A 17,080-nucleotide genomic window follows, 5' to 3' on the forward strand; every position below is an offset into this window, starting at 1 on the left:
CCTACTCTTATGTGTTTAGTTTTCTCCCTTCACAATTGTCCTCTCAAGCGTGCTGCCTCCAATTCTCACAATTGATTTCCCCAAGCTGCCTTCTATAGCTCTGGCCCCTGATAAAATTGCAAATTCCATTGAGCAGATTTCCAGGATTGAACATTCATCCACCTGACTGATGTGTAGACTTATGTGTGACCAGTCCCTTGAATGCTATCTCTGTAGCTCCCTTGCTGACTTACCACTAATCCATGGACTGCCTGCATTGGATTGCCCATTATCTCCACTCCTTGGACTGTAGTGATATGGAACCCCTGACTATGACCACCTGAGGTGGTTGACTGACTGTGTTCAAGCCCCTGGACTGAGATTGGATGATGCACTTTAATAACTACGGCATGACCTCGTGAAGGGAGAAAGTCCTGCTTGACTTGACCGAGGACTCCTCTCATTAGACTTTGAGTGATGGCCATGAGTCTGAAGCACATGCAATGTGTTTGCTATGTAAGGTACTGGTATAAAACGGCGCTGTAAATCAACATGACCTTTTTCCCCATACCTCTTAATGATTACAGATGTCAACCTGACCTTGTGTCTGTACTAAATGACAAGGCATGACGGACCTACAGTGAACTATTAAGTTTTGAATGAGGCAGCAATGCACATAAAAGACAGGGCAAGACAACTCAGTGGTGCTGTGAGCATCCAAGTATGTGTGGAGCTTGTGATTGCTATCACAGTGAGCGAAGAGCCATGAGGTACATCCTGCTGGGATGTATGAGAAATGTGACTGTCCCTAAGTGCTAAAAGGTCTGGCAGTTGCAATGAATATTGTCGGTGTAGTATTGAAAAACTGTATTCTAAATGGATCTGAGATATACAATCAAGGTGTAGTGAGATTGATGTGGATCAAGGCAGTGCTGTCTTGAAATGTTAGAGACTGCCAGCCAGGTTAAGGGCCCGGAGGAACAAATAGTGAGCCAGGTACCTGTTCTGATTTTCATGTTATGAATTATCACTGTCAGGTGTATCTCTGCCACATGGGAGAACCGGAAATTGCATTTTGATGAGGTGAGAATAGATAATACCAGATGTAGATGCATACATAAGAGGTTTTTCACGAGAGGAATTCTCATCTTGCTGTTCAAATCTTGGGCGGAAAATTGAACATTTTTTCCTCAACATTGAGAATTTCATTTTTCATGTCTTGCCTTTACTTCCAACTGACTTGTCATTGCCCACATTGTTTAGCGACTGGGAAAATTCAGCCCCTAGCTAACTTCTAAGAGATCGTGACTAGTTCTCCGCTACATGGCTGTAGACTGTAGAACTGATCAGCAACAAACTAGAACAATTACATTAGGAGCAACAGAGCAACTAGTGAGAAAGTAGTGCTTCTTAAAAATCAAAGAGGTCATCTTTGTGTTGAACTTCAGGAAATGGGAGAGACATTAAATAAATAATTTGCATCAGTTTTCACTGTGGACAAAGAAATGGAGGCTATGATGCTTTGAAAACAGTACACATTGCAGAAGAGGAAATACTGGAGGTCCTAGAAAATATAAAGGGAGATAAATCTCCAAGACCTGATCTAGTGTATCTCAAGACACTGTAGGAGGTTAGGAGGAAATTGCGTGGCCCCTTGCAAAAATATTTGTATCATCTATAAATACAGGTGAGGTGCCGAATGACTAGAGAGTGGATAATGTTATGCTTTTGTTTAAGAAGGGATGTAAGGAGAAGTCTTGGAACTAAAACTCTGTGAGTATGACTTTGGTGGTGGGTAAGTTGTTGGATGTGATTTTGAAAGAGAGGATTTACACAGGAACCTCGATTATCTGGAGGACACGGATGGGGAGTATTTCGTTTGGTTAATCGAATTCTGGGCAATTGAATGCCGGATAACATAGCTTAGCCAAGCATTGGGACCTTGCAATCTTGCCTATAATCTGATATTTGGATAATCAAATACCGGATAATCAAGGTTCCTCCATATATGCATTTGAAGAGGCAAGGAAATTGTGTCTCACAGACTTGATTGAATTTTTTGAGGAAATACAAAGAAGATTGATGAGGGCGGAGCGAGAGGCATTGTTTACTTGGACATCATTCAAGCCTTTGACAAGGTTCTGCATGGTAGACTAATTAGTAATGTTAGATCACATGTAAGTATCAGTGGGTGGAGCTATTTTAAAGTTTCTGAGTTAACCCTTTCAGGTCAAGTCTTGGAGCAATATGAGAGCTTAATAGGGGTTCAATGCTCACCTAGAAACCTGCCAGGGTAAATCATGGTGCTGAGTCAGATGATAGCAGATGATACAAAGATCCTGACATTTGAATTGAGTGTCAACTCAACATGCAAACATTTCTCACATTAGTAAACCAGATCATCACATCAGAAACTTGTTTAAACAGGACATTAATGCTTTTGTAGCTGTAGATTTATTAACTTGAACCCCAGGAATATTACTTCATCTTTTTGCATTGAATTCTCAAAAATGTACAGTCACTTATGTATAGATAAGGACGTTTTCCAATAATATAGCTTGGCAGATTAGAAAATTGAATCTCGCTGATTGCAAATCAAAGAATTTAACATATTACATGACAAAGACTTTTCCTGTCATGTAATACCTTCACAAAACAGGTTTTGCAACCAGAGCAGAGAGGATTTGCAGCTGTATAAACAGACCGAAAGAAGCAGGTTTGGATGAGTACAAGGTGTAAATCCCCAAAATGTGACTTCTGGTTGGGATCCAATATGTTTTACGTTGGCAGGTTTCTTGATGAGCATGGAATCTTTCTGCAGCTCTAAGGTAGGACATCTTATTGTCCTAATAGATAATTAAGATGTGGCTTTAACCAAGGAATTTTGACAACATAAGCCAGGGATCCTATTTGTCAAACAGTTTGCCATTTAACTGTAGGGAGAGAATAGTGGGGACCACTACAGTGAAATTGATGAAAGGCTAGCCAGTCTGTCAATGACACTGAAGAGCTCTGGCTCTCACAGCATTCCTCCTTAAAGAGAAGGATTTCACTCCAGGGCAAGTGATTGTCAACTTGTCGAAAGTTAGTTCACCTATCTTGAACTTAGTCATCTTCAGCTGCGCTTCCCTGTTCTGAAGCTTTACCATGGCACAACTGCAGCTTGTACAGCTGTACCCTTGCACTTCTGCTGAGAAACGAGAGGAACAGCTGTCCCAACATCAACAGTACCAATAACAATTGTATCAGCTCCATTCTCCTCAGTCATATGCTGCTTCACAGGATACAGGCTGTGGATACAGTGACCCAGCTTGAAGGAGGTGAGAATCGAAGACAAGCTCAATAAGCAAAGGATTAGCTCTTATGATGTGTGTATGTACCAGTAGCGTAGAGGCTCAGATTTCACTGCAAGTTGTTGTTAACATTTGGAGCCTCCTAAAACAAGATCTGCTTTGATGCTGTCTTCCCCTTTATGGATAGAGTGGGCAGTGTGAATAGGAGGGAATATGAACGTTTGTGAAAGTTAACTATGAAGTATGAATGTGAGAGGAGAATAGGGTGGAGTGAATCGTCTGTTGACTGCCCAGATCAGAATGAGAGACAAGTACAACTGCAATGTATTGTTCTGAGGGAACTGCTGCACAGGGGAATCCGAGAAAAGTCAGTGTGCATCTTGGAACCTGCTCCATGACTCACTTTCCGTATTCTGGAAATTCTTGATGCATTGTCTTCAAGTTGGGGTGTGCTGACTTTCTTAACCACTTTCATCTGCATGGATGGCAAGTTTTCCTCTTCTTCCTAATTTTGGGAGAGCTGCAGCAAGTCATCAAGTTAAGAATGAGAGACTTGGGGGTAAAGCTCCTGGTCTCCTGTTTATTCTATGAATGCTGTAGTCCTAGAATTCAATGTGCAGTTCAGCCATTGTGATTTGAATCAAGTAGAAATCCTTCCTTTCACAGATTTGACACATCATCCCATATTTCCTCTTTGATTAGTGGGGAACCCAAAGGCTGGATGGTAATTTTATCGTTCAATGAAGAAACCATGATGCAGAAAGCTGAACTTGGGAATAGGTTCCTGACTTCTCAATGATCTGACCATTTTCACAGGGACCATCAGTTGAAAATTTTACCCATAGTTTAACTTTGTTCTCACTTTCTTATTCTGCCCCACGAAGTGGGGGATGCAGGATCATTAAGTATTTTCAAGGCAGAGGTAGATGGGTTTTCTTACCTAACAAGAATCTAAGATTGTTGTGGATAGAGAGGAATGCAAAGTTTGAAATGCAGGCAGATCTGCTGTCATCTTGCTGAATGGCGGAGTGGGCTTAAGACATCAATTGGCCTACTTTGCTCCTGTTTTGTATATTCATTTTTGTGGGGCAAGAGATTAAAATGGAGATTCCACTGGAGGATTGTTGTTTCTTTTGAAAAATGAGAATTGAGATGCAATAAATGAATATTGCAACCATCTGAGAACATAGGCATATACAGCAATATGTAGTCCATCTGATTGATCCCAATTATTGACTCTCTCACCTATTTTTCTAATATCCCCTTAAACATTTCTGTGTTTTTCTCCAGCAAAAAACCTCCTCAACATTTTCACCATCTAAACTATTTCCCTCCTCATGATTCATCCTATTTCTCTGGTTCTAAGTTTATGGCAATGTCAATTGTCCTGGAGATGACTTTCTATCTCAGTGAGGTAGGAGAACCAGGTAATTTTTCAGCTATTCATTATACGCTTCCCTGATTTACATTTAGATTCATAGAGATGTACAGCATGGAAACAGACCCTTCGGTCCAACTCATCCATGCCAACCAGTTATCCTAAATGAATCTAGACCCATTTGCCAGCACTTGGTCCATAGTCCTCTAAACCCTTCCTATTCATGTACCTATCCAGATGCCATTTAAATGTTGTAGTTGTACCAGCCACCACCACTTCCTCTGGCAGCTCATTCCATACACGCACTACCCTTTTCATGGAAGTGTTGCCCCTTCAGACCCTTTTAAATCTTTCCCCTTTACCCTAAACCTATCCCCTCTAGTTCTAGAATCTCACACCCCAGGGAAATGACCTTGACTACTTACCTTATACATGCCCCATGATTTTATAAACCTCTATAAGGTTGTCCCTCAGCCTCCGACGCTCCTCGGAAAAGAGCCCCAGCCTAATCAGCCTTTACCTGTAGTTCAAAACCTCCAACCCTGGCAACACACTTGTAAAACATTTCTGAACCCTATCAAGTTTCACAACATCCTTCCTATAGAAATTCCTATAGACCAGAATTGTTCACAATATTCCAAAATGGCCTAATCAATGTCCTGTACAGCCACAACATGACCTCCCAACTCCTGTACTCAATGCTCTGACCAATAAAGGAAAACATTCTAAACACTTTCTTCCCTATCCTATCTACCTGAGACTCCACTATCAAGGAATGCACTTTATTGAGAAGAAAAATAAAGGCAGTGAGTATAATGGATAGACAAACTACTTCTAAAAAGAATCATATCTCTGTGAATGTTGAAAATTTCCCATGTTATTTAACCCCTAATAGAATCCTGAACTAAATGGAGTTACTACAAAATGAAGTGAAAATTTGACCTATAACTTAAGGAAGAATTTTACCAGAAACTAGTTAAGTGCCAATTCTGGCTGAGTTCCATGGAATCTTTCTCTCCGAGAATCCTAGCAGGCTTTTCTACACTATCTTTTCAACTCAGCTTAATACCCATGCACTTCAACCCTATGGTGTCCTAGTCATGTTTTGTATTTACCAAGGTGAGGTCATCCTGGCACTCATGGTACCAGTGCCACATTTGAGGCCAGTCATTTACTTGGTCAAGTGCTGGCAGCCCAAAGTTGCCTTTTATTGTACTGAAGGTGCCAGTGCAACCACAAGCTAACACTTCTCTGGGCACAGAGGCAGCATGCTGACACTTCAAGTACAAATGTATGCATCTATAGCTGTTTTAAGAGCCAAGCCATCCACCCTGCGCCTCATACCATCTTACAATCTAGTCTATGTCAATGTCACTCTTTCTCCAGTGCCCAGTGTGGCTTAGCATCTTCTTATTGTCCAATGAGAGATCATCACATACTGAAAAGCCTTCAAACGGTCCAAAACTTTCACTTTTATTCAGCAACAGCAAAAACAAACAAAAATAAAACAAACAGAAGCTTTGTCAGCCTCTGGGAACAGAAACAGAGTGCTTGCTTGCCTCTTGAACACCAATACATTTAAAGTCAATGAGTCATCATTCCATCCAGTTCTCATCTACTGGAACCAGAAATCAATTAGGTTCAGCCTGGCTTGTTGAGTCTGACACCGTTGACCTCTATCTGGTAGAAAGTGATATTTTTCCTTCTCAATATCCTCACCTTCATCTTATGAAGACTGCTTCCAATATCCGAGCTGTTCAACATCCATCACATCCCCTCTGCCTTCCCCAGTTATGCGGTTAGCACACTGACAACACTCTGTCTGGAGTGCTTCCACATGGAATTCTGACATAGAGATCTTGTTGCAATTGATGCAGCACAAGTCATGTTGCAAAGAGACAATAAGGGTTTGTAAGTTCTGTATGATTATTGAGATCTTCTTCTCCCAGATCAACATCACCAAAGAAAGACACCTTTGCATACAAAAACATGTTGACAAGTTTAAGGTGAGAGTGAACCAGTCCCTTGATGTGCATTGTGAATTGTGCTCTACAGTCGCCAAGCTTAAGGTTGATTGCAATTAATTCTGTTTCACGGAGATGCCTATCTACAATATGCAGTAACAAATGACATAGTCAAGATTGTATATGACCAAGACTTGTGTCCCATGCAGTTCGACACTGCTGGCATTTCACATGCACAATGCTATAATTACAGCTGACTTCACTTTGGATTGTGAAAATGCCTGATTAATGCATTTGCCTTTTGCCCCTCACATTGCTCACAGGTAGAGGCTGCATGCTCAGACAGAAAAGAGAGTTACACCAGCTCTGGGCCCAGCCATTTTCCATTTACAGTGCGCATTTATGAGTCCCGTGAGTATTGAAAGGCAACACTGTCAGCAATGGCACAATGTATCTCAGGTGCTTCAGACACAATCTGGTCATCAAGTCTGCCACTCCCCACCATCACATTCCTGGCACTTCCTTTTGAATCCATCAGAACTGATCCACACAACTGGAATGACACCCCCATCACTCAAATTACCCTTGAGACTTGGCCCTACAGCTGAGTCATGATATACAGCTCCCTCCATCAAGGCCTTGCAAGTTGTGACTAATAACCCCACTTACCCACGGTATTCCTTGTCCTCATGCTTATTTGTTGACTTTCACTTCTTCACAACCGTTGTCCCCTCTGCATCCCAACATGCTGCCTCTGTCCTCAGAATTAAATTTCTCACTTGCATACCATAGCCCTGATAATAATCTGTGACTTTCCATGAAGTGAACCCCAGACAAATTGTGACCCACCTATTCATCACCTGATTTTCCACAAATTCCCTCACTGCTTGCACGGGACTGGAAAGACTGACCCTGGCCCCGGACAGCAGAGATTTGCACCCAGGACTTTGACCACCCTAAGGGAAATGACTGACTGTGTCCATGCCCTTGGCCTAAGATTGGACATGCTGTTCATTTGTTGTACCAGGATCCCCTGTCTGATGACAGTTTCCTTTGAGTTAGAGTTTGGGACATGGCCATTTTCTTGAAACGCATGTTTGTGTTTGCAGCATGGGCTGCTGGTACATGCCACAAGTATAAAATTGACATAGCACACTGTTGTAGCATACAGTTGACTAATCATAGTTGACAAACTGACTGGTTTTATGTTCAAAAGACAGAAGCACTGTGTGCTTTCAAGGTCTGGCTGAGGGGGCAAAGTGTAAAAAGGAAAAGCAGTGTAGAGGTACTGTGAGCTTTAAAGTAAGCAGAAAGTTAGCACCAAGAGAGCAAATGAGCAGCTTTCAGATGTGAGATATGTATCAGTCTCCAAGTGCAAAATGTCCCAGCAGCAGCATTACAAGGAAAAGTGTCAGTGTACTCCAAAGTACAACATTGAAGTGCAGAACCATATTGTTAGTGACTTGGAGATGAGCCATGATGACGTGGTGAGTTTGGCTTGAGATGCATGTCAGCCTCTTTGGAGTGCATATGGTCACTGCCCTTGGATTGTGCCCGAAGATGTTGGTGACTGGTGTCCAAGATGGAGGTGAGGAGGAACATATGGAGAGCTGAAGTTGTCAGATACCTGCTCTGATTTTCAGGTTGGGAATTTTTGCCATCTTGCTGTCCTTGGTTTGCTGCAGTATTCTACTGAAGCTCAACACCAGCTATAGGAACAGCAATGTGTGGTTTAAGCAATTTACAGCCTTCTGGACACAACAATCATTTTAATTATATTAGAATATAATTTCTCCACCCATTGTACTTCAGTTTTCTTCAGTTTGTTTTCTGTTTACTTCTCTTATTTCCTTTACTTTCAGTTAGGGTCCTGTCATTCACCTCACCTCTGGAGGAGGTTTTGCCACCATCTTTGTACTTGCATTGTGAAACATTTTGTCATTGTATTGCTCCTATCCTTCAACCTATCATTGACCTTCCTTTTTTTCCCCTTCTTCCCATCTGTTCTCCTTTCACTGTCCCAGAATCTATTACATTTCTAACTGCTCCCAGTTCTGCTGAGAGGCCACTGACCACTGAAACATTCTCTGTTCTCTCTCCATCAATGCTGCCAGACCTGATGAGTACTTCCAGCATTTTCTGTTTTAAATCCAATATAAAGTTGTTTGTGGGTGGGGCATCTGCCTCTACAAATCATCCATTTGGAATAAATCTTCTAGTATAAAGTACACTTTTTCAATTAATATTATCAATTTAGTAAAATCTGTCAATTTGCAGTAAGCTCTCCCTATAAAAAGAGGACCATCCAAACATTCTGTCTTATTAGATTACCCCACTTTTCTCAACCATGTATAAAAATGGCAATATTTTGACCTTTGACAGATGGCAGGAAACCTGGGGTCACAATTGCAGACTGAACCGAGGAGATGTTTTGACTGATGCAAAGCCATTGTCCTAACTGATCATCTTCACTAAATTAAACACTTGTGTAGTTAAGTAAATCCATAGAAGTATACGCTAAGTTAAGACTCTGACCTAAATTTGATTATGCTGTGGGTATGTTGAAATATAGAAAAATGTCCTTTATCAATTTAAGCTGCTGAATTTCATAGTACTGCTAAGTTCATTGTTTCATTTTTATATTTAATGCTGCAGGATTTTTTTAGTTTAAATCTGGCAGATCTGGCATTTCAGAATCTCCAGTCTCTTCAAATTTAAATAACATCATGCATTTTCTAACGAGAAACAGACATGTGTGGCTATATGTTGGGAAGACAAGTTAATGATAATTACAAGTTTGTTTGCTGATATTCAGATGCATAGCTAGATCATAGTCCATTATTTAAACACCTGAATTACAATAATTGCTTCTGCATAAAGTGTTTCCCAACAGTGAGTCCTTTCAATGCTGTGTATGTTTATATGAACTAAACCTGCTGCAAAACATTCTGTTATGTAAAGCTTTCATTTAAATGATGGTAAATGTCTTATGTAGAGTCTACTCACGGTAAATTGCTCCTTATGTGATACATCAATTCAGTGAATCTGCCTCTTATATAATGAATCCATTTACAATAAACCACTCCTCTTTTTCCTACATAAGTAATTAAAGAAATCTCCCACTACTGTCCTCTACAGTCAATTCCTTATGGTGTCTAATTATACTGAATCAAAATGATGTCAAACAATATGAAACTTTTGCCAAAAAGGTGTTAATTTGAATCCCCCACATCAGTGTTCATTCACAGTGAATTTCCCTGCTATATTTGTTTATGTAAATTTTCACGGATTAAATGTCTGGGATACAGTGAATCTTTGGAGTGTTGGTCTTATGGTAATGAAATATTCATTTTCTTATGTTAATCACAACGAATCCTCCACATTGAATATTCTTTTCTCATGAACTCCCCTTTGTAAAACTGTTGATTTGCAATGAGTTCCAATGTGTAAAATATCCTCTATAACAAATATGTATTTTCTTCATTTCTAAGTTCATTTGCAGTATTTTAAAATTGCAAAACATGAGTTTGCTACATATTCACTAAAGTTACAGACTGAAAATCCCCAGGATGAAGTATATTGTTGCATCACTTGAAGGCAAATGTTGTGATCACTGATCCTGTCCAGCACTGACCTGCTGTAAATTGTGGGGTCAGTTCATTTAACTATCCATTTGTAGTTCATTAGTGGAACCTGTGAGAAGAGACATGTAAATTATTAGGAATACCACCTTTTAAAAAAAGGAAAGCTGAAGAATTTAACAGCTGGCTTGAGGAACAGCAGATAAATAGGAACATGTTTGACACAGCAGCATGACCTTCAGGTAGCTTTCATGGATGGTTCATATGCAATTCTATGGCATTCCTAAAGCATGTTTTTAAGTGAGGATATGGAAGTCAATCAAAGAAGGGAATTGATCATTTTCAAAAAGCAGAAATAACAATGCTAGCTTTCTCTCAGTGGTAGTACTCTCTCCTACAGAAGAATAAAAAAAAATTTGCATTAACATATAGCACCTTTCATATAGAGTCATAGAGTCATAGAGATGTACAGCATGGAAACAAACCCTCCAGTCCAACTCATCCATGCTAACCAGATATCCTAACCTAATCTAGTCCCATTTGCCAGCAGTTAGCCCATTTCCCTGTGAACCCTTCCTATTCATATACCTATTCAGATGCCTTTTATATGCTGTATTTGAACCACCCTCCACCACTTCCTTTGGCAGCTCATTCTATTCATGCACCATCCTCTGTGTGGAAAATGTTGCCCCTTAGGTCCCTTTTATATCTTTCCTCTCTCACCCCAAACCTATGCCCTCTCGTTCTGGATTCCCTCACCCCAGGGAAAAGACCATATTTACAACTTAAGACAGTAGGTTGCTGGTTTGAATCTTGAACATTTTAACCCTAATTTACTGATTCTTCATCATGGTATTGAGGAAGCTATATATCCTTATGACCAAAATAGTTTATCAAATTAATTATATTTTGGTACAAATTTAAAAATCACACAACACCAAGTTATAGTCCAACAGGTTTATTTGGAAGCACTAGCTTTTGGAGCGCTGCCCCTTCATTAAGTGATTGTGGAGAATAAGATTGTAAGACTCAGAAGTTATAGCAAAATTTTACAGTGTGATGTATCTGAAATTATATATTGAAAATGTATAATTTCAGTTACATCGCACTGTAAACTTTTGCTCTAAATTCTGTGTCTTACAATCTTCTTCTCCACAATCACCTGATGAAGGAGCAGTGCTCCAAAAGCTAGTGCTTCCAAATAAACCTGTTGGACTATAACCTGGTGTTGTGTGATTTTTAACTTTGTACATCCCAGTCCAACACCGTGTCTCCAAATTATATTTTGGTAGTTGTGTTACCTTGTTATGTGACAAATAGTTGCCAAGTTACAGCATTGACTCTACTTCAACTACACTTCATTGAAGTATAAAGTGCTGTCTGATTTGTGAGGTTGTAAATGGCCGAATATAAACAAAGTTCTTTCTATTCAAGAGTATTTTACTTGAGTTATGCAAAATGGTGGGTTTGGTGAGACAGTGCAGTTGTAAGATAAATGTATGGATCTTCCATAACGTCCTCTGTCTTCTTAGGGCAGAGGACAAAAAAGCAAAGGAAATTAGTGATGATGGTGAGGTGGAGGAACAGGATGGAAGAAATTTCTTGTTAGGTGGGATTTGATGATGAAAACGAAGACAATATTGAGAACTAGCCTGCAAAGGTAGATGTTTCCAACTTGTTCCTCACCCCAAGCCCTAAAATGTCATGAGACACAACTCAATTCCATCCCAAGAGCCACTTTGAAACACAAGGGCAATAATAGTCCTCAAGTTGCATCAAAAATAAAGCACTAAAATAGGAAGGAAGGAATCTTTTTTTTATTTTTTTATTTCAAAATATACTTTATTCATAGAAATAAGTCTTTGGTACCTGTACAATTTGTCATGTCGTTCGTAGATATATACATTGCATGTCTTAACATTACAAAGAACAGATTGAATTAATCGAATTTACAGTTATCCTATTTACAGTTCCCTTTATTAACCATCCAGTCTCTTATTGTTTAGCTTTGGCTTCAGTGGAACCCACCTAGTGAGTGGGTGCCCTGTTATACGATAGCAAAGGAGCCTTCTTTAACCCCCAGTTTATGGGGTTACCATTGTCCATTTGACTGTCCTGTCTCTGGGGTAGCTGTCTACATCCCCATGGTGAGCATGAACTGCTGGACCTTCGCTGGGCTGAGGTAGCTATCCAGCTTCCCACTGGGGTCATATACCCGCTCTGGTGTCATTGAGCCAAGGCAAGGGTCCGCACCGTCCAGTTCTGTGTCTGACAATGGGACTGTCAGAGGATCACAGCTCTCAGTTACCTGTAGTTGTGGGGAAGTGGGTATCCCCTGGTTCTCACTGGGTGGAGGGTGGACTTCGGGGGGTCTGTTGTTTCCTGGTTGGGAGGAAATGCCCTCCTCTTTATCTATGGCGCTTTCTCTCTTCTTCTGGTGGTGATGACCTGCTGGGGTGTTGTGATGTTAAGGAAACCATAAGATGAGTTATGGTTATCTTTGAACTCCCTGGTGTTAAAGTTACATTAAACTTACATTGAGTTCTGTTATTAATATCTGGAACTCTTGCATAGGAGTCATAAATCTCATTGCAAATTACAGTACAGTTGTTACAGGACAGCAGAAAGTCACCTTCACAAAGATTGGCACACTTAATTTTGACAAAATGTGTTTCCTTTTAATTTATTCATGGGATGTGGACATCACTGGCTGGACCATCATTTATTGTCCATCTCTAATTGTCCAGAAGACAGTGAATAGTCGACAGCATTGATTAGATTAGATTAGATTACTTACAGTGTGTAAACAGGCCTTTCGGCCTAACAAGTCCACACCCACCCTCCAAAGAGCAACCCATCCAGACCCATTCCCTACATTTACCCCTTCACCTTACACTACGGGCAATTTAGCATGGCCAATTCACCTAACCTGCACATCTTTGGAATGTGGGAGGAAACTGGAGCACCCGGAGGAAACCCACGCAGACACGGGGAGAATGTGCAAACTCCACACAGACAGTTGCCCGAGGTGGGAATTGAACCCGGGTCTCTGGTGCTGTGAGGCAGCAGTGCTAACCACCAGTGACGCCCCACCGTGCTGTGAGTCTAGTGTCACATATAGACCGACCAGATAAGGATAGATTTCCTTCCCCAAAGGACATTAGTGGAACAGATTTTTGTTTTCCTGACAATGGGCAGTGGCTTTGTGGTCATCATTAGGGAACAGCAACATCAGGTCCATTGTGTTGAAGTGATATTTCCAGCCAAGAGCCTGTGACCCAGGAGAACCCTGATATCAGTGACTCAGGCATTTGGATTTCAATTCAAGAGCTCCTGATCCCAGTACTTCATCTCCTTTGTGCAATGTGGATTACCCAGTGCCAAATACTCCAAAACACTGAATCATAGGGTGAAAATTATTAAGTTGCAGCATGGAAATGAAAGTGCATGGCAAACGTAAGAGATGGAGACAGGAAAACATGGGTCACTGACGTGTAAATATGAAACCTTGAAAACGCCTTAGCATTTTCTCCCATGTAAATTTGTGCAACAGATGTGTTTATTTGTGAAGAGTGAAATAGAATTTGTAGAATGGATATTATAGTAGAGGTAAAATGAAACTGCTCTGTTGGAGCAAAGCCACTGTTGTGGCTTAAACTTAATGTTGCATGGGTTCTTTTGAGGTTTCATTGGAATGATGTATTTCCACTATTCACACAAATATTACTCTGCATATTTGACGAATGAAGTGGAAAATATATCTATAATATGTGATTGAAATGATATCTTTTTGTTATAGTCTCTCCATAAAACTAAAGTGTTGTGCTATACTGCACCTAGACCAAATTAATATAAAATTATCTCCTAATACTGTCCATTATAAAGCTATTCAATTTTCACTGCAGAGGTCAATACTATGCACGACTTAATTTGTATTCTTATTCCACTAAGACCACAGTCCCAGATTTCAGGGTCAAAAAGTAGAGGTCAGTTGACAAGAGTCTCAAGTCACACCTTCCTTGAATCATTTGGTTTAACAAGTCAAATGAGGTTTGGTCTGCTCAGCTCCTGTTTAGATTTAGAGGACAAAGTTTTACCCAATGGATAGTTCAAAGGGAACAAAATAAACTAAGTCCTTTAAAGCAAGTTTTCTAAAACTTGCTGCTATTAAATTGTTATTAACACCTCATTTTTAACAGTTTCAGAAGTCTGTGAATCAAACTACATAACAAGTATGGAGTCAATCTTTTTCCTAAGATCACCAGGAAATAGATATCAGCAATCACATTATTGCCTCAATTATTATATTCAAGGCCTTGCCAAACATTAGATCATATATCCAAGTTTGCCTCTTGTGCAATATGGATAGCTCCCATTCAAAACCAGTTGAGGAACTTTCATGATTAGTGCTGCCAGTTGCGCTTCAAATTCTATTTATTGCTGTTACTGCACATGCATAAAGAAGTGTGCACAGTCAGTCATTATTGTGCATATTTCTGAGTTCACTACTGTGTCCAGAGTCATGGTCGTGTTGTCATATTTAAATTGCACCTTGGGAGAATGTATTATGGTAAAGATAGGATTTACTTTAGTCAAACTCTATAATTTTAGCCAGCTTCCCATGTAGTTTCCTTGATGTTGGTCTTCTGATGAGAGGTCCAAACCTGGATCCTAAGACAGCATGAGTTCTGCCAGTCCACCCTTTCTAATGTCAGGGGTCATTCTTGGAATAGACAAACTTTACGCTTGCCTAGGCTATGATGCACATTGGTGGTGCATAATAATTTGGGTGAAGACCCAGAATTTCTTGGCTCTGTCGAAAATCTCACTTCTGCAGATTTCTTGGGATTCAACTTCCATCCTGGGACTTTGTCGTAGCTTTAGGATTTTCATCTCAGTAGTTAGGCAAGTGATTTGACATGTCACAGCTTTGTAACTAATCTTCGAGTTTCTACATGGTAAGTCATTACTTATTCATGTGTTTGCATTTAATTAATACTTAAAATTGCAGTGAAATGTTGCAATCACCACAGAAACTAATATAATTTAAACAGAGATTTGAACTTGATTTTAGTCAACATATACTTTCAACTGCAGAGAGAAACATTGCCTATTTATATGTTTCACACATCGCACTCTGGACAGAATTATGGTTCTTTTAGCAAATGATTCACAGTTGCTCTCAGCTTCCAACAGATTTCCATATCACTGTCTTATCAAACAGTAACCTCGTGTCACCATTTCAAGATGCTTTCCTCAGTTTTTTGCAGAGTTCCCCAAAACCACCACCACCAGTAAAGACTAGTCTGATAGTTCTCCTGGCAATGCCAGAACAAATCTCTTTGAATCTCTTTGTGGGCGGCACGGTGGTACAGTGGTTAGCACTGCTGCCTCACAGCGCCTGTAGACCCGGGTTCAATTCCCGACTCAGGCGACTGACTGTGTGGAGTTTGCACGTTCTCCCCGTGTCTGCGTGGGTTTCCTCCGGGTGCTCCGGTTTCCTCCCACAGTCACAAAGATGTGCGGGTCAGGTGAATTGGCCAAGCTGAATTGCCCGTAGTGTTAGGTAAGGGGTAAATGTAGGGGTATGGGTGGGTTGCGCTTCAGCGGGTCAGTGTGGACTTGTTGGGCCGAAGGGCCTGTTTCCACACTGTAAATCTAATCTAATCTAATCCATAGAAGGCTGCAATGTGCATCTTTTCAATGAAAGACCATTTTTCTCTAGCATCCAATATATTAGCTCACTAAGTCAAGCAGTTTCTGGTCTCTGCTATATGTCTGTAGTGTTTACTGATTCATAACAAAAGTGTGTAATCAGCTTGAAATTCAAACTCGAAACTAGCTTAACTATCTTCTCTCCTCTACTTGTATTTACATTCAGGTAGAAATGCTAACTTGCTCTCCTTAAACACAAAACCCTTTAATTTTAAAAGTTGTTTGTTTAAGGCACAAAAGTTTACGAACTGTTACAGACAGCTGGCATACATAAAGATGAGGTGTCAACTTACTGAAGCTGCCAAACTACTTGCCTGCCAAACAGCATAAGCAGCAAGTGATAGAAGCGCTAAGTGATCTCACAAGCAACAGATCAGATCTAAGCTCTGTAGTCTTGCCATGTCTAGTAGTGAATGGAGATGGGTAGTTAAACAAATCTTTAGGGGAGGAAGTTCCATAAATATCCCCATCCTCAATGATGAAGTCCCCAGCACAGCAGTGCACAAGATAAGGCTGAAGCATTTGTAGCAATCTTCAGCCGGATTCATTGAGTGGATAATTCACCTTGGCCTCTTCCGGTATTCCCCAGCATCACAAATGCCAATCCTCATGACAATTTTAATTCACTCCATGTGTTATCAAGGAACATTCTAGCAACATTCCTGACAACATTCTAGCAATAGTACTGAAGACTTGTGCTCCAGAACTTGCTGCTCCCCTAGCCAAACTCTTCCATACAGTTACAGCACTGACAATGTGGAAAATTGCCCACGTGTATCCTGCACACAAAAAGCAGACAAATCTAATGAAGTCAACTATCATTGCATCAGTCTATTCTTGATAATTAGTAAAATGTGGAAGGAGTCGGTAACAGTGCCATCAATTAGCACCTACTCAGCAATAACCTGCTCAGTGACACCAGTTTGGGTTCTGCCAGGGCCACTCAGCTTCTGACCTCATTACAGCCTTGGTTCAAACATGGACAAAAGAGCTGAATTCCGTAGGGGAGGGACAGCCCTTGACATCAAAGCCACATTTGACAGAGCATGGCATCAGGGAGCCCTAGCAAAACTGGAATTAATGGGTATTGGGGGCAAACTCTCTGCTGATTGGAATCATACCTGGCACATGGGAAGATATTGTGATTGTTGGTGGTCAATCAATTCAGTT

General features: G+C 40.5%; 1 protein-coding gene across 4 annotated transcripts in view; it reads left to right on the plus strand.

Annotated features, from left to right (window-relative positions):
* pax3b (paired box 3b) overlaps positions 1 to 17,080 on the plus strand; it is an 86,802-nt gene that overhangs the window by 32,809 nt on the left and 36,913 nt on the right. Inside the window, exon 5 of one of the 4 annotated variants that reach the window (XM_060834227.1) lies at positions 15,594 to 15,608. The exons of the other annotated variants lie outside the window; for them this stretch is intronic. Within the exon in view, the coding sequence (XP_060690210.1) occupies positions 15,594 to 15,608 (15 nt within the window). The remainder of the gene's footprint in view (positions 1 to 15,593; positions 15,609 to 17,080) is intronic. 4 annotated transcript variants of the gene reach the window in all.

Source organism: Hemiscyllium ocellatum, chromosome 13, assembly GCF_020745735.1.
Source record: "Hemiscyllium ocellatum isolate sHemOce1 chromosome 13, sHemOce1.pat.X.cur, whole genome shotgun sequence".
NCBI lineage: Eukaryota > Metazoa > Chordata > Chondrichthyes > Orectolobiformes > Hemiscylliidae > Hemiscyllium > Hemiscyllium ocellatum.